Source organism: Podarcis gaigeae (assembly GCF_964106915.1).
Source record: "Podarcis gaigeae genome assembly, chromosome: 15".
NCBI classification, from domain to species: Eukaryota; Metazoa; Chordata; class Lepidosauria; order Squamata; family Lacertidae; genus Podarcis; species Podarcis gaigeae.
This window is the reverse complement of record NC_139692.1, coordinates 37,075,883-37,094,341: the sequence shown is the minus strand read 5'-3', so window position 1 is coordinate 37,094,341 and position 18,459 is coordinate 37,075,883. Positions and strand designations below refer to the sequence as shown.

The window sequence follows — 18,459 nt, the reverse complement described above, 5'->3', positions numbered from 1 at the left end:
AGGGGGTTGGACTAGATGATCCTAAGGGTCTACAACTCCGACCAAAGAAGAGTGGCAGACAAAACTGATGAACGACATCTAGATGGCAAAGCTTACAGGCAGAATTAGAAACCAGGAAGAATGGGGAAAGTTTATCATTTATTTGAAAAGCTATTGTAAAGAGTTACATACATTGGTAGGATTGACAGAAAACTTGTAGTAAAAATTTGAACTATGGATGGACAAATGATTTATAAAAATAGAGTTATGAAAGGGATGCAGAGGAGGAAATCACTACATTAAGATGCTGCACTGGTTGGAAACGAGAGAAACAAAGAAACGAGAGTCATCTGGCAAATGGCTTGTTTTTGAGAAACCCATAGGATTTATCCTGCAGTGTTTTTACTCCTCACTGCCTCCTCCTTTTCGGATAGACACCCTAGACAGGCTTCAGTGCCCTGTGCAGCAAGCGCTTGGGCTCAGAACTGGTTAAGCACAGACTCCAGCTGTGTTTTCATGTCCTTCTAAAACACACTTCGCCAACTGGGTGTCCTCCAGATGTTTGGAGCTTCCAGCTGTCATGCTCCCATCCCAAAACAGAATTCCCCAGGAAAAAGGGATTGATTGTTTAACCGTTTTGGGCAACTGTAGCTCTGTGGACAGAATAGAGATTCTCAAACCACTCTCAGTGCCCTTCAGTTCCCAGGATTTTGGGGGAAAGCCATGTTTGAAAGTACAGTGGTGCCTCTGGTTACGTACTTAATTCGTTCCGGAGGTCCATTCTTAACCTGAAACTGTTCTTAACCTGAAGCACCACTTTAGCTAATGGGGCCTCCTGCTGCCGCCGTGCCGCCGGAGCACGATTTCTGTTCTCATCCTGAAGCAAAGTTCTTAACCCAAGGTACTATTTCTGGGTTAGGGGAGTCTGTAACCTGAAGCGTATGTAACCTGAAGCATATGTAACCCGAGGTACCACTGTATTTAAAGTGGCATGATGGGACTTTAGCCAGCATTCCACAGCCAGCAAATGAATTTGACCGTAGAATCACAGAATTGTAGAATTGGAAGGGACCCCAAGGGTCATCTAGTCCAACCCCCTGCAATGCAGGAACCTCCACTAAAGCTTCCATGACAGATGGCCATCCAGCCTCTACTTAAAACCCTCCAAGGAAGGAGAGACCACAACCTCCCACAAATAGGATGTGGGTTTTTTTTTGGGGGGGGGGGCGGGAGTCAGTGTCTCTGAATTTTTTTCTGAAAAAATGTTCCGCTTCTGCAAATCTCAAGTCTGCTGATCCATTCCTTTTGTGGACCGGTGGTGTAGTTTTGGCTGTCTGGTGAATGGCGGTTGCAGCCGGAACACTGGGAAAAGAAGGAATAAATAATCAAACAGGCAAACCTGGCTGTGGCTCCCCACTCACATTTGGCTTGGCCAAAGATCCAGAGACAATAATGTTTTCCAAAGCAAGCGAAGGGGATGGGGTGGCAGCTTTGGAACGCTGCCATCATGCTTCTTCTTCTTCCTGCAGAGGTTCTTGCCTGTTCAGTGTGCTGCTTCATTTTCCTTCCCTCCTCTGCCTTAAGCCAATTGCTTGCAAATAATTCTTCTTTCAATTTGCTTTCTGTCCAGCTGTGCTGGGAAGCATCTTTTCCTCCCAGTGGTGCTTGCTGCAGAATGTCAGTGCAAACAAAAACGAAACCCTCGGTGCCTTCCTGCACGGCCTCCTGTTCGATTTGCTCTGATCCTGCACTCATTTGGCTTTGTTCTAAGGCAGGCGTGAAAGGTCACTGCGAGACATCTTTCGGGGATGCTTGGTTCCTCCTCACAGGGTGGAGATTTATTTGTTTGTTTTTGTTCTGCTGCTGTCGAAAAACAGCCAAACACACAGGGTTAGAGCACTGCTTTCTTTAATACAATGACACAGGAACACCCAGCAAAAACTAGCGAGGGCCATGGGATTGTCACTTAGACTGAACATCAAAGCAGGCTTGCATGCTGGACAGAAACAGGTATAAAAGCTCCCTCGAGACAGCTGCTTTGTTTTCGGAGGATTGGAGGGGTGATTTGGAGCAGAGGAAAATTAGCAGTTTTCCATCTGCTACTTTTTCTCTTTTCCTAATTAACTGCTCCCCCTTAAGAGGACTTAGTGGCAAGAGCTCACCACTCTGTCATCTGGCGGAAATAAAGGATTGGCAGAGACACCCATTGGCATGAGGGGGGCACCAGAGGGCAGCCTGGCAATGGCCCCTTCGACATTGGCCTGGGGAAGATCAGTCCCCAAGACCCTGGAGGACCTTTGCCAGTCAAAGCGGTTAATACCGGGATAAAATCATAGAATTTTTGAGTTGGAAGGGACCCCAGCGGTCATCTTGTCCAACCCTCTGCAATGCCATTGGGATAGATGGCCAATACATTCCTCTCATTCATAGAGTCAGTGGGAACATAGGACAGAGAACTCAGCCTTCTACTGAATCAGAACATCTATCTCACTGTTGTCTGCACTGACTGGCAGCCGCTCTGCAGGGTCTAGGTCACTCTACCAGGAGATACTGTTGAGGACTGATCCTTGGATTATTATTTTTTTGCATGGAATAGCAGGTTGTAGACTTGTGGAATTGTAGAGTTGGAAGGGACCATGAGGGTCATTTAGTCCAACCCCCTGCAGTGCAGGCACCTTTTGCCCCACGTGGGGCTCAAACCCACACAGTGGCGTAGCGCGGGGGGTGCAGGGGGGGCCCGGCCGCACCGGGCGCAACATCTGGGGGTTAGGGTTAGGGGGCGCAAATCCATGGGTTAGGGGGCACAAATTACTTGCCTTGCCCCGGGTGCTGACAACCCATGCTACGCCACTGAACCCACAATGCTCTACCAACCGAGCTTTTTCAGGCCCGCCTGATGCTCCACCACTGAGTGAGCTGGGGTCTTGCAGCCGAGAAGCAGAGCACATTTGCATGTGAAACTTCTGCGCTCAGTGCTTGGCATCCCCTTTCATGAAGGAATCAGGTACCAGGTTGTGGGGAAAGATACTTACTCTGCCTGAGGCCTGGAAACCTGCAGTCTCTTTAGGAGAAACTTGCCTAGACAAACAGCCCAACCTATTGCTGGACTCTCTAAGGTTCTCCCTCTGCGTCTTTATGACCCATCGAGTGTTGCTTTCCGTGCATAAACTTCTTTATTTATTCCTGTTCAGGTGAAGCAGATCATGGAAGAAGCTGTCACCCGGAAGTTTGTGCACGAAGACAGCAGCCACGTCATTGCATTGTGCGGTAAGTGAATAATTGTTGCGTTGCCATGCACAAAACAGTTGCGTTATCATTGCATCAAGCAGCAAGTGACAAACCGTTGCTTCGTCACTGTATTATGTGGTAAGTAACAAAATTGCTGGAGCTCCAAACTGGTGTAAACTAGGGTGTCCTTTGTAATTTTACTACCATGCACTCTGTGTGTGCGCGCGTGCTGCAACAGCTTTGCAGCCCAACAGAACCACAAGTTCTGTGCCTGGAATGCATGTTGCAAATCATGACTACATTAGCCACAGTTGAATACACCGGCTTTAATCAGATTGTAGAGTTTAGAGAGCCAGGAACTTTATTGCTGAGCCGTTGTTAGGAGACAAGGCAGATGTCCTGCCACTGTGCTATGGCCCCTCCCTGATCACCAGCCGTTTTGAACCAGTGGGCACTGAATACCCTGTGTGCCCCTCCGCAGGAGGGAGGCAACGCAAGGCCTTTGCAGTGGTGGCTCCCCACTTGTGGAATGTCCTCCCAGTGGAGGCTTACCTGGAGCCCTCTCAGTTTAGTTTAAGGCACTCTTGGCCCTTAGTTTGAAGGGTTTTTAAGGATTTCTGACCTCTTTTGGTGGGGCAGGATCTGCTGGCGCTGTCTTCTATTTGTATGGAAGCATGTGTTTTGTTTTTTAGGTTTTAGTATTTTTGTTGTGTTAGCAGGTCACTTTTCAGTCATTTTTAGGAGCAAAGTGACTAATCAAGTAACAAATTAATAACAATAACTCCCCTAGAAAGTACAGGCACTCTACTAACCCTTAAGATATTTGAAGATGGTCATTGCATGTCTCCACCTCGTTGGTTTCCCCTTCTGCTTCCTGAAAGACCTCTAGGTTCAGTTTCTGATCTCTTTCGTTGAGAGGATCGTGGATATATAGCATGGCACTAGATGGATAAAGTTTCCATTTGGGACAAACCTCTTTCACATGGTCCTTCTATGTAGTACATTCCCTCCTCCTCAAGTATTTGAGTGGATCATTTTATGTTTTGCTTCAGCGCCGTGCGGAGGCGAGTGCTGTTCCATTTGATTGACACCCGCTGTTCAACACTAGTGGTTTTTGATTGATTCCCCACTTTAAGGAAATAAAATAAGATCCCCCTGCTAGGCCTCTTTACTGGCACAGAGGCTGGTTTATTTTTGTTCGGTTTTTTTGCGGAGTTGTGGTTTGTGCTTCAAGTGACAGTTTTATTGGCAACCTTTTTTCATTTCGCTTTTTGTTAACAACACCTGAAACGTTAGTTGCTTGGCAGCCCTTCCCAGCTAGGAAAAGGGTTGTATTGCAGTCTGCCTCCCCAGTACCCCAGGAATGTCTTTTTGCAGTCTCTGGAGAGATGGGAAGTGTTTGCAAAGTTTATGCCGAGCATCCCCAGCAGGTCGGATGGTTGTGCTGAAGGGCAGCGAGGCGCAGCGCATGGTTAACTTATGGAACTCTCTGCCACAAGAGGCAAGGATGGCCATCTACTTGGATGGATTTAACAGAGGATTGGACAAATCTATGGAGGGCAAGGTTATCAAGGGCTGCTCACCACGATGACTATGTTCTAACTTGAAGGCTAGCAGCAGTCTGTGTGTGGTTTGGGAGCTGCACGGCCAGGGAAAAAACAATGCTATCCAGGGTTGTAAAGACTGCAGAGAGAATAATTGGGTGCACTCTTCCCACCTTAGATCAAATCTATGCTGCCAGGTGCCATAAGAAAGCGGCAGAGATAGCGCATGATAGTACACACCCCGGAAATGATTTCTTTCAGCTTCTGCCTTCTGGAAGAAGGTATAGGGTTATAAAGGCCAGGACTAGCCGCCTGAGAAACAGCTTCTACGCAAATGCAATTCTGGTTCTAAACACAGCATAAGGGGTCTCTATAGTATAGTGTATTTTAAAATGGGGTTTCAGAGTTTTTAGGGGTTTCTGAATGTTTTTATGTAGTTTTTATGTAGTTTTATGCAGTTTTTCAATTTCGTTGTTCTGCATGGGACAATGACAATAAAGATATTGTATCATATCTTTATGCTTCTGAATGCCAGCAGCTGGAAACTGCAGGAAGGGAAAGTGCAGGTTTTGTATTCAGGTTGTGCTTGGGGGTGTCCCACAGGCATCTGATTGGCCACTGTGAGAACAGGATGCTGGAGTAGATGAGCCACTTGCATGATCCAGCAGGGTTCTTCTTAACGTCATTCAAATTATTACATTATTCAAATTATCAGGAAGATGTTTAATTGTGTTTTTATAATTTGTTGGGAGCTGCCCAGATCAGCTGGGTCAGCCCAGTCAGATGAGTGGGGTCAGTGTTCGATATTAGCCGGGCGCAAAGTGCATTTTGCTGTGGACTATTGGCCACTTGTGACAAAGTGATCTGGTCTGTTTGTTGTAGCATGTTGCCCCCTTTTTTCCTTTTTTACATTTTTCAATTAGATGTATACTAAAAGAGTAAAAACTGAAATGCAGCATAATCATACATCAACACATTATTCTTGAAAACATTATTATACCAATGTACTTAATTATCACAGCAGTGACTATTTAATAATCTTAGGGTAAATATCAATAATGTCAGTGATCAATTATGAACCTGCCTATTGTGTTCAGTTCAGTCCCAGCTTTTTTCTTTAAGTCTTTAAATTCACAGCATTTCATTGCAGATTTCCCTGATATACTCCGCTCAATATAGACATTTTTGCAACCAATTCCCCCTAATAGGATGCATTTTTGTACGTCATTTTCACTAATACGTGCATTTTAATGCGTTCTTGTGAACACCTTTACCCTGCTATATGCATTCCTTAGCTGGAGAACTGCATTGCAGAAAAGCAATTCACCTACCCAGGTCTTGGTTACACAAGGCAGTTCAGTTCCCTCATCCATGATCACATCATAGATAAGGCTGCTTCTTACTCCTGCACTGACCTACCATTGAACAGCGCAACCAGGTTAGGAGCCTCTGTAGCCAGGCAGCCAATTCTCTGCTGGATAGGATCAGTCGAGGGGAATAGCCTGAATCAACAATTAAATGGCTTTGTCTACTTGCAAATCAATCGGGTCTCTCTTGATTTAAAACCAAGCCTGATAAGCACTTTAAAAAAAAGTCAAATAAGCCTGAGCTTTGCAGACAGATTGATTCTGTGCACAGTTCCACATTCTGCACACTTGCAGAGTATTGTGGTCAATAGACAGCCCTGGTAATGAGTGACGCTGTGCTTCCTGAGGCCGGAAAATCGATGCAACACCCTGATCTCTTGTCTGTCTTGTAGGAGATGGAGTCAAGCAGCCTTCAGGGCATTCATTGCCTGCGGTCACTGAGCCTGGGAGCTGTCTGCATCAAATGCATCTGTCTGGAAAGTGGGGGTGCGGCTTTGAGGCTTAAATGCAGGCCACCCCAGTCAAACTTAATGCAGCTTTCTGGACAGTGTTAGAAACTCAGATATAGTATAAGCTAATCACCAAATTCCTGCCAACCTAGCAGTTCGAAAGCATGTCAAAGTGAAGTAGATAAATAGGTACTGCTCTGGCGGGAAGGTAAACGGCGTTTCCGTGCGCTGCTCTGGTTCGCCAGAAGCGGCTTAGTCATGCTGGCCACATGACCCAGAAGCTGAAGGCCGGCTCCATTGGCCAATAAAGCGAGATGAGTGCCGCAACCCCAGAGTTGGCCACGACTGGACCCAATGGTCAGGGGTCCCTTTACCTTTAATCACCAAATGGGACCTTAAACCTAGGTTACGGTCACCACAACAGAGTGTCTAGGCGTCCTTTTTTATACATTGCAATTTATTATTATTATTCATTTCATTTCTATATCTCTATCTTTTAAAGGGGGGAAATCTCAAAATGGTTTCCAAGACTTTAAAACATCAAATAAAACAATCCAGAATAAAACAAATTCAAGCTTCAAGGAAAATATTTCAGATCCTTCTCTAAGTGACATTTTGCTTTCTCCATGCTTGTTTACCTACTTAATTTATAGAGCTGCCCCAAGCAGAAGTGCTCTAGGGAGCCAGTGTGGTGTAGAGGTTAGAGTGTCAGACCAGGACTTGGGAGATCAGGGTTCAAATCCTCCCTCAGTCCTGAAGCTCCCTGGGTGACCTTGGAGTCAGCCACAGCCCCTTAGCCTACCTCACAGGGCCGTTGTAGGGAACTGACCAAGGAGGGAGGTGAACCGTGTACAGTCATACCTCATGTTAAGTTTGCTTCATGTTATGTTTTTTCAGGTTGCATCCTGCGGTGACCCAGAAGTACCAGAAAGAGTTACTTCTGGGATTCACCGCTCGCGCATGCGCACAAGCGCTAAATCACACTTCACGCATGTGCACAAGTGCCAGATCGAACCGCGCACCTGCGCAGATACGGCACTTCACGTTGCGGGCTTTTCACATTGCGAACGGACCTCTGGAATGGATCCCATTTGCAACCAGAGGTACCACTGTACTCCTTGGAGAAAAAGTCGGGATATACAGTGGTACCTCAGGTTATAGACGCTTCAGGTTACATACGCTTCAGGTTACAGACTCCGCTAACCCAGAAATAGTACCTCGGGTTAAGAACTTTGCTTCAGGATGAGAACAGAAATTGTACTCCGGCGGCGCAGCGGCAGCAGGAGGCCCCATTAGCTAAAGTGGTGCTTCAGGTTAAGAACAGTTTCAGGTTAAGAACAGACCTCCAGAACGAATTAAGTTTTTAACCCGAGGTACCACTGTAAATGCAATAAATAAGCTGTTCCGCTTACCTGCTTAAGAAAACCAGAGGGGCCAGCCAGATGGAGACGAGAGTCACCAACTTGGTGGTCGCCCTTGGACTGACGCCAATCGCAAAAGGCACCTGGGGAATTTCTAACGCTGTTTCTGGATGCTGTGAAGCCAAGCCGGCTCACCTGTCCACCTCCCTGAGAATCACTTCCTCTTCTGTGATGCTTATGTGGAGGAGAGCAAGAAAGCACTTGGGGAAGGGACCTTAGCTCTTTGGTTTGCATTTAGATGCTGGGAGCAGCCCCTGCCTGCAACCCTTTAGGGCTGCTGCCATTCACTGTAGACCTGTGGTTCTCAAACTTTTTTCTCTCGGCCACCCTTTCAGAGTAAAAATTTGCTTGGGCCACACCCGATTCTTTATTGATTAAGAAATAGGTTGGAAAATGCAAAGAAACAAATCCTACCAGTGCTTGATTCGTAACACAGAACACGACTGCTTTATAATATGACCGTGAGGCATCCAGAAAGTATACTGTAAAACAATGCAGCTGCATAAGAACATGACTCAACACCCCCCCCCCCAATATAATGATAAAGGAGCCTCTTGCAAACTAAGTGAGAGGCGCGAGCTTGCTTTCACCGGGATTCCAAAGGCAGATCTGTATATCGACGCTGCCCCTGGCACCCAGGAAGAATGGGAGAATGAATCCCCACTGACTGGCAGCGAGGCTGGCAAAACCTCAGACCCAATCAAGAGAGCCCAAACTGTTGGGTAAGGAGAAGTGTGCTTGCAGGCAAGTGACTCACCCTCTTGTGTGGGGCGGCTTTCAAAAATAGAACGGGAACGAGCCTCACAACAAGCTGGATGAGAGGGAAGTAAGCAGATATAGATAATATGAGAACGTAAGAAGGAGCCTGCTGGTCCTATCTTGTCCGCCGTTCTGTTCTCACCATGGCCGGTCAGCTGCAGGTGCAAAACCTGCAAGCGAGACCCAAGCGCAAGAACGTTCTCTCCCTCCAGCAAGGGGTATTCAGAAGCATGATCGCCTCCAACTGTGGGAGCAGAGCACAGCCATCATGTCCAGAAGCCTTTTGTAGCCATGAATGTGTTTCATCCTCTAGGCTGGTAGCCCTCACTGCTTCCTGTGGCGGTGAGTTCCGTAGTTTCACTATGCACCACATGGAGAAATGCTGCATTTTATCTGCCCGGCATCTTCCATCATTCAGATGCCCACTAGTGTTACGAGAGAGGGAGAAAAACATTTCTCTATCCACCTCTTCCACGCCAGGCTTAATTTTATAAACTTCCATTATGTCGCCTCTTACTGGTGTTTTCTCTAAACTAAAAAGTCCCGGACGCTGCAACCTTTCTTTATAGAGGAATCGCCCCATCCCCTCAGTCAGTTTGCTAGCCCTTTTCTGAAACCTTTTCCAACTCCTTTTTGAGGTGGGGCGACCAGAACCCTATACAGTACTCCCAAGTGCAGTTCGCACCGTAGATTTCTATAATAGCCTTACAATACTGGCAGTTTTTATTTTAAATTCCAATGATCCTGAGCATGGAATTTGCTTATTCGTACACACACGCAATTCATAATCCGCCCCGCCCCCCCCAATCAAGGCCATTTTTCCAAACCTGTTGAAAAGGCTTGGCAGTTCTCCTTTCAATTAGCCAAGGTGTGATCACAACAGCCAACCTCACCTCCATTGCTTAAAAACACTAATTACAGGCACCCTCTCACATTCCGTGTGGGGAAGTGGATTCCTTCCCAAGCCTCACTAGGAGACCTTAGCAACTGCTAGCAGCTGGCGAGCGATTAACTTGCATTATCATATCCATCAACACATATTCAGAGGCAGATACTAAACAGAAGCAAAGCAGTATCGGATTCATCTGTGATGCAGTGGGGGTGGGGTGGGGACAGAGGTGGAGACTGAGCCAGAAGCAGGCAGAGTTTGCCTCACTGCAAGAGTTTGCCACTGCTTCCTGTCTCTGCCCCTCCCTCTCACAGAGGTGTTTAAGCAGAGGCAGAAGAGGAGAAGATGGAGGGAGAAAGAGCAGGTAGCGAGCCTGGAAGGGATGGAAGAGGGAGGTTCTTCCCTTGTAATTCTCAAATATTGGAAAGGACTGCAAGGGTCAAAGTAGGAATCTTTTGCCCAGCTTCAGACTCAAACCCATGACCCTGAGGTTAAGAGTCCCATGCTGCTACCGACTGAACTGTACTGAGATGCCAGAGAGGGGTAGGCTCTCCCTCCTCCCCTTATGGAGTATAGAGCCTCCTTATTGGGCTGGGAGGAGCACTTAGGCCTGCCAGAAGGAGAAGGGGTGGCAGCAGAGCTGGTGGCAGAAAGACAGAACACAGTCTTGTAGCCATGAACCAGGGGCCACCTTTGTAGGTGGGATCAGACACACCCGCCCAGCAGGTACGTGGTGGAGCCGTAGGGGGAGAGAGTCCCTTGAGTGAGTCTACTGCCTCTTCTTTTAAAGCTCTGTGGGAGGGATGTGTCCTCTGTTGGGACATCTGTATAGCTTCCGTTCAGTTCTTTTTTTTAAAAAAAAGTTTTTTATTCAAAATTAAAACAAGGCATATTATCCAAAAACATATCACCCTTGTTTTCCCCGCTATTTTTCCTCCCTCCCCCCACCCTCCCCCACAAAACCCACCCACCCCCACCCCCTGACATCCCTCACTTCCAGTCTCTGGTTTCTCTGAGACTGCTGTTTTCTGCATGTTACAAAGTTGTATAGATCCTCAAACTATTTAGCTGATTATTATCAATAAAAGGTTTGTGAATGTTTATTCAAAACCTGCCAAGGAGTCCAGTTCACTTTGTTGCGTCTTCAGATACTTTGTAAAGGGTTCCCACTCATCTCACAGTTATCCTTGTCCCGTAGCTTGTATGTCAGTTTTGCCAGTTCTGCATAGTCCGTCAATTTTTCTTGCCATGATTCTTCAGTTGGGGTTTTGGGGTTTCTTCAGTCTGCTTCCGTTCAGTTCTAAAGCTCTTGCCTTGCTCCTGTTCCTTGGGGTCCTGTTTTCTGGACCTTACCCTTGCAGCTGAGCCTGAGCTACTATCAGCCCGAATAAAGACCTCTTCCTTGCTTTTCAAGGAACAGCTGCTGCCTTTGCGTTTTGGGGCTGGAGCTTGACAGCTTCCCTCCATCAGTTTTATGAATGAAGTCTGGGAGCATCGTAAAGGCTAGCAGATTCCCAGCCCACTTTCTCCAATCTGTCTGTAAGCCCCTGAAGCTTGTGCCGCAATAAATCTGAGCCGTTTTCCCCTGTGCTGTGAGAATCTTGTTTGGCAGTCAAGAATAACCCTAGAGGCCTTAGAGCAGTGACTGGTATCAGAGGAAGGGAAGCAACCGCATTGTCTCCTGGAGCTGTCCGTGGTGCTGATCTGGTGCTTTTCTAGTTAAGCTCCAGGATCCTTCAGGCTTTAGAGAACACCCTTCCTCTCCTTTCATTTAGCAGAGCTTTGGCTCATTTGATATTTACCCAGTGAGGGCTTTTGAGTGGAATATGACTAATAGGTTCTATTCTTTGTGCGTGCGTGTAATATTCTGATCTTGTTCTTTTTGTAGTTGCTGGTAGCCTTGGGTGCTCTTTGAATGGAAAGTCAGGTTAAAAACCCTAAATAAATAATATCCTACTAGGAAGAGAGTTAGCTGGCTCAAAACATCACAAGCTGCCAAGGCCTTTGTTCCAAACAATACACAAGAGTTATTTTCTCAGTCCTTTCCATAAGCCCAGGTTGGTGATATGGGCAGGGCAGCTGTGCACTTGGTCAGTGCAGAGAGCAGGACCTTTCCCTTGCTGTGATCCACACTTTGCCTTCTCTGGCTCAAAGGTCCACCTCTGGAACCCTCTCCTAAGGACTCTGGGCTACTGAACACAAAGTTGCAGGCCTGGGATTCGGAGACAACTGCCCTCTTCCCTTCCATTGTTGTCTAGGAGGTGCTCTCAGGGGCCAGGGTCTCACTCCAAAGAGGTGAAAGCCTTTCAACAAAAGCATTTATCCAAGAGAGTAGGGTTCCAGGTGCAGCATAGTCTGAACTAGTCAGGGTCATAGAATTGTAGAGTACGAGGGCCGTCTAGTCCAACCCCCCTTCAATGCAGGGATCATTTGCTCAACATGGGGCTCCAACTCACGACCCTGAGGTTAAGAGCCTCATGCTCTACCGGCAGAGCTATCCCAGCCCATCTCAAGCACAGAGAATCAATCTAGCTTCCAAACATAATCCAGGAGCAATCAGGAAACAGCCCAGAGTCGATATCACAAGGAAGGAGGATTAGAAGTGGGAGCTCAGCCCCAAAGTACAAGGCACCGGGGGCCTGTGTGGTTTCTGGAAGGTTTAATAGGGAGACCTTCTATATAGTGGCTTCCAAGTCCACACCCTAACCCTAGCTGCTGGTAGTGTTGCTGCCCTGGGCTCCACTGGAGGAAGATGTGAGCGCATAAGTCTATTCAATAATTAGTAACTGGTCAAGTTCTTGGGATTCTTTACTCATGAGCTGACAATCATTACGCCTGAGTTGTGAGATGACTCTGGACCTATAGATGAATGTAAGAAGAGCCCTGGTGGATCAGGCCCATCTAGTCTAGCCATCCTGTGCTCACAGTGGTCACCCAGATGCCCCAACTTGGAAGCCCCAAGGCAGGAGCTGAGCACAAGAGCTCTCTCTTCCCACTTGCGACCCCCAACAAACACTGTCCAGAGGCATAATGCCCCCGACAGTGAAGTTCTTCCTTGGCTTGGACCTTTCAATGCTCAAGGAACAAGGGTTGGCTGCCCATCCTCGGACAACCCCAAGGATTTCCCAGCAGGTCACCCACCAGAGGGTATCTCTGGCACCAGTTCCAGGAGACCCTTGCCTGCTCCTCTGGGTCCTCCACCTGTGCACTGTCTCATCCATCCTTTGAGGACTCGGTGTCTGGCTCTGGGTCAGAGCTGAACATGACATCCTCCCCTCCCTGACTCTTAACGCCACTATCTCACAAGCATGTTCCACCAATGTGCAACACTGGAAGGCTTTGCTGGTGCGAGCTTGGAGAATCCGGCGGCGAATTTCCTCCCTCTGTTCTGTGTGACCTTTTTCTTTTTCTCAAGCTCTCTGCCAGCTGCTGCTGTGCAGTGGAACGATTGGACTGATCTGTCCATTGCAGCGTGAAGAGGCACATGCTACTTCACTTGCAGCTGTTACGCCCTTTAAGGGAGCCATGTGGCCATGTGGCCATGGGGACAGGATATGCTCCGCTTCTGTGTCCCATCTTGTAGAGCCAACAGAAACACTGTTGTCGTCATTAGATGACCAAGCCTTTGGCAATATCTTTACTGCCGGCACAGGGTAAATTCTTTGAATCGCACAGTCCATTAAGTGCTATTAATAGCCATTGATGGTACAATATAATGGCAGCACGTTGCTTATTACCAGCAGGGACCAGGAGACTGCGTACGACCTCTGTGTTTCCGTGTGGGTTGTGGAGAAGCTGCACAGGACCTTCTCTGTAGTGGCAGACGTGAGCTGTGGATGTCCCAGCAACCACCTCCTGTCTGGAAACGGCTCGCTGATATGCTCAGAAAAGGCGTTCCTTGAAAACTCATGCCACATGGAAGGTTGGTGTAGATCAGAGGTAAGGAACCTGTGGCCCTCCAGATATTGTGGGCCTCTGAATCCCACCATCCCTGATGTGAGGAGCAGGTCAACAATAAATCACATGGCATAAGTGAAGTTAACCCTTCAAACAAGATCTGCTCAGGAGGTCATGCCTAGTGAGCACAGCAACTCAACCCGGTTGATCTTGCCTCTGTGAGGCAGTTGTGGGGACAGAAGGTCGCTTCCTTTCCCCAGTTGCCTAAGCCTCTTCCTCTCCCAGGTCCTTCCTCAGCAATCTGAGACCACATCATGTCTGTCTTTGCTCCTCCCTCTTCACGCCTCTTCTGGTTCTGGGAGACCAGCAAGAGAGGGACACACCCTGGCCTCTTCACCAGCCTGACTCATCTCTGCCTCTTGGCCTCCCTTCTCTCTGGCTTCTGTCTCTGCTTCTGATTCGTGACTTCTCTCTGCCATAGACTTCCTGCTCACTAAACTCTGTTGCCTTCTCCCTCTGACCATTGATTGTCATCCCACCACCACTCCCCAGGCTCTGAGTCTTCTTCCCCTGGGGGTTCCCCAGCCTCCCACCACTCCTCTGCATCTGGCCAGTCCATGACACCTGGTCATTGGTCATGATGGCTGGGACTGATGGGAATTAGTGGCCATCAAGTTCTGGAGAGGTGCAGATTCCACACCCTTGGTGTATGACCCATCTTCTTCAACCTAGTTCTCTCCAGATGTTTTGGACCATGGCTCCCATCACCTCCAGCTAGCATGACCCATGACCAGGGGTGTTGAAGGCCTACAATATCTGGGGGGCCACAGGCTACCCACCTCTGATCTACACCAACCTTTCCTAGTGGCTATGTTCCCATCAACCTCAATGTTATGCTGCCATTCTCACTGGAGCTGAAGGGAATCGTTTCCATTCTCCACTAGTACGGCTGATGGCCAGGGATAATGGGAACTGTAGTTCATTAGCATCTGAGGAGGCCAGAGGTTTCCCACGTCTGCTTTGCCGCAGGGAGTTAAAAAGGGGGCATTTACGTCTCCAGTGTTAAATATATTTGCATAGGCCCTGTTTTGTCAGTTCAGTGTGGGCTTGTGACATATCTGGAGGTGGCAGAGGGGGCTCTGAACTGCCGCCGTAATTACTCTGCGCGGCTGACACCCAGGTCTCTGGCAGCCTCTGCCTTTCAAATTCCCCTTTTCACAAAGTGGATATCAGCCTTTCTAAACCGTACACGCATTTCTCTCTCTCTCTCCCTGCCTGAAAGCAAAAGCCTATTACCGGCAATTAAACCGAATGTAATTTTCAAACGCAGAAGACAACCGTGGACAAATTGAAAAGCCCACATTCTGTTGAGAAGGCTTATCTCCAGAATTGGCTTTGGCGATTAAAAAAAAAACACAAAATCCAGAGGGAAATGTATTGCGAGGGAAAGGGAAGGAATTCTTTCCCAGTGTGCCTATGAGAAGGAGAGAGAACTTTTTTTAAAAAAAAGTTTTTTTTAAAAAAATAAGCTGTGTAGGCTTGTTTCCCCACTTCCTGAAATGTGTAAGAATTCACACACACAAACATACATTTTTTATTATTTTTTATTGCTTATTTGTTTGCATCATTTCATTTGAACTGATCAGCCTCCTGCAATCATAATCTGAGGCCTTTCTTCATGTGCCTCCTCTGTGAAAAGTCTGGAGAACGGACATTGTTATTCTTTTTGTTTGTTATTGTTTGTTCCTCTGGTATGTCTTTTTTGTGTTTTCCTCTTGTAAACAGCCCTGTGGTCCTCGGATGAAGGGTGGTATAGAAACTGAATAAATAAAAGTTTAAAATAAAATATCCGTTTGCCGGGGGTAGCATAATGCAGTTAATTGGGCCTGGTGGGGTCGAAGGCAGGGAGCCCAACAGTAGGTGGCGCCAGAGGTAATGACAGCAGTGGTTGTGGACACTCACTGGGACTCTGGGGTAGAAGGGAGCCCAGACCGTGGCTGGAGCCAGAGCCAATGGCAGGCAGATCCTGCTCATTCTCACCCCCATCCTCTTCCCTGTGGACTTCTACAAGGGAAACTTTGCTAGGAGGTGGAAGCTGAGAGGAAGGGGTTTGCATGGAACCTTGCCAGACAGAGCAAGATTTAACTCCTGCGCCACTTATCAGCCGATGAGCGAGGGTTAACTCCTGCAGAATGGGCTGCCTACACCAGTCCCCGGGGAACTGGCCTGCACAGGCAGTGCAGGATCGAACCCCACCTGCTCCCCATCAGCCGATGCCTCAGCTGTTGACCCAGGGGTTCTGGTTTCAGGGAAATGGATTTCTGGGCCAAACCTCTGCTCAAAAGCCATCAATTGGTTGTCTGAAGCAGCTCCCCTTGGCAGCTGGTTTGAGGCGTCACGAAAGGCCAGCAATTTTTTACCTCCTCAATTTATTAGTATTCTCTCTCTCTCTCATCAGCAAGGATTGGGAGAGTTGCTTGCAAGGTTTTCTGCCTTGGTTTGCAAAAAAGCTTGACCCCCACCCTGGGGTGCTATGCACATTGTGCTGGATTGGGGGGGGCGGGCTCTGTTTGTCTTTGAGTGGCGGCCTGTCGCTTTGAATGCACCACATTTTGCCAGGTCCTGCAGAGCACATCTGGAAATCGTTTCCCCTCCCCCTGCGGTTTTGTTGCCATAGTAGCGGCTGTTGGTGCTCCTGATGTTTTAAAATACCTCTCGCCACCTGAGGACGTGGTTGTTTCCCTCTGTTGTGTTCTTCTGCCAAGGAGCAGATTATTGGTTAATTGTTCTTTGTGTATCAACAAACCGTTTTTTTCTGAGCTGACTAATAGGATCGTGGCGCTAATGGTAATGAGACAATTAGTGCAATCATCTCTCTGACCCGCCTCCTCCACTCTGGTATTAAACGAGCTTCCCTTTTTCATGGGGGGGTGGGGGTGAATTTTTTTTAATGGAGCTTGTGTTCCAAGAAGACCCAGTATGTGAAAAGGGGCAGGTGTAATTCTCAAAGTTCGGCAACATGCTTTATTCAGTTTCTGGGGTGAAAAGCAGTTCTGCACAGGCCATTTGAATGGCGTATTCTTAGTAGTGATGGAAGGATCTGTCAACTTTGGTTCTCTCAATTTGTCATTGTTCACATTTTGCAGGAATCTGTTATTAAAAAATACCGTATTTTTGGCTCTATAAGACTCACTTTTTCCCTCCTAAAAAGTAAGGGGAAATGTGTGCGCGTCTTATGGAGCGAATGCAGGCTGCGCAGCTATCCCAGAAGCCAGAACAGCAAGAGGGATCACTGCTTTTGCTGCGCAGCGATCCCTCTTGCTGTTCTGGCTTCTGAGATTCAGAATTTTTTTTTCTTGTTTTCCTCCTCCAAAAACTAGGTGCGTCTTATGGTCTGGTGCGTCTTATAGAGCAAAAAATACGGTAAATAAATCCTGAAAGGTCACCAGCATTTTAGTGCAAATTTCTCCTAGCAGAGGCATTTTTATATCCAGTTTTGACTAATGTACACATTTTTGCAAGCCAGTTTCCCTAGCAGTATGTATTTTTGCATGTTATTTTCACAAATATCTTCATTTCCGTGCACACTTTCCCCAACTAACGTGCCATTTCGTGAACATAGGTTGCTTGGAGACCTGCGCCACAAAATTCAGAAAAGAGTGAAATTTGAAGGATAGCTGTTTCATTGTGCATATTGTTCCAGAGGGCCCATTATACCTCTTCGGCTTTTGACACCTGCTCCACCCAGTCTGCTCCATCTTCTCCCTCTGACCACTTATCTTCATCCCACCACCAATTCCCTGGCTCTGAGCCTTCTTCCCCTGGGGGTTCCCTTAGGGGTTCCCCAGCTGATGTCCCCCCCCCCACTTTTCTGCATCCAGCCAGTCCATGACAGGCCCTTTCTCGTTTCAACTCAGTTTCCGAATCTGGCGAGGTTTGTGTGTTTAAGAGCAACCAGCTGGCTTCCCTTGCTGCACGACTGGGAGTTTGTGCGTGCGTGTTTTGCATGGTTTGTTTTTACCTCTGGTAACCCGTCCCCGCCAAGGAATCGTTTTAGGATCAAGAGATGCACAGGGAACTTGTATACAGGTGTATCATTTTTAAAAATACACAAGGAGCTATGAAGAAGGCTAGGGCGGTGAATGTAGCATTAAAGATTCAGCTGCGCTTGCTCTACGGCACTGATCACTCCATCAAGGTTTAGGACAGGGGTAGGCAACCTAAGGCCCGTGGGCCGGATGCGGCCCAATCGCCTTCTCAATCCGGCTGCGGATGGTCCAGGAATCAGCGTGTTTTTACATGAGGAGAGTGTGTCCTTTTTATTTAAAATGCATCTCTGGGTTATTTGTGGGGCCTGCCTGGTGTTTTTACATGAGTAGAATGCGTGCTTTTATTTAAAATGCATCTCTGGGTTATTTATGGGGCATAGGAATTTGTTCATTCCCCGCCCCCCCCCAAAAAATATAGTCTGGCCCACCACATGCTCTGGGGGATGGTGGACTGACCCATGGCTGATAAAGGTTGCTGACCTCTGGTTTAGGAGATCATTGAAGTCCAGGTCACAGGGTATATATCTTTAAAACTTCACTGATCGCTCAACACACACACACACACACACACACACACACACACTGGTACCTTGGGTTGATAACTTAATTCGTTCTGGAGGTCTGTTCTTAACCTGAAACTGTTCTTAACCTGAAGCACCACTTTAGCTAATGGGGCCTCCCGCTGCTGCTGCACCGCCAGAGCACAATTTCTGTTCCCATCCTGAAGCAAAGTTCTTAACCCGAGGTACTATTTCTGGGTTAGCGGAGTCTGTAACCTGAAGTGTATGTAACCCGAGGTACCACTGTATATAATCCCCAGGTGTAGCCCCTGGCTATTGTTTTCATGTTTAGCTCATCGTAGAAGTATGCGAAGGCA

At 47.6% G+C, this 18,459-nt stretch overlaps 1 protein-coding gene across 16 annotated transcripts in view; it reads left to right on the top strand.

The window, feature by feature from the left end:
* The window catches only part of SGSM2 (small G protein signaling modulator 2), an 81,189-nt gene that overhangs the window by 11,850 nt on the left and 50,880 nt on the right, over nt 1-18,459 (top strand). For all 16 annotated transcript variants that reach the window (XM_083714368.1, XM_083714369.1, XM_083714382.1 and 13 more), the window contains exon 2: nt 3,171-3,246. In XM_083714368.1, the coding sequence (XP_083570494.1) occupies nt 3,171-3,246 (76 nt within the window). The remainder of the gene's footprint in view (nt 1-3,170; nt 3,247-18,459) is intronic.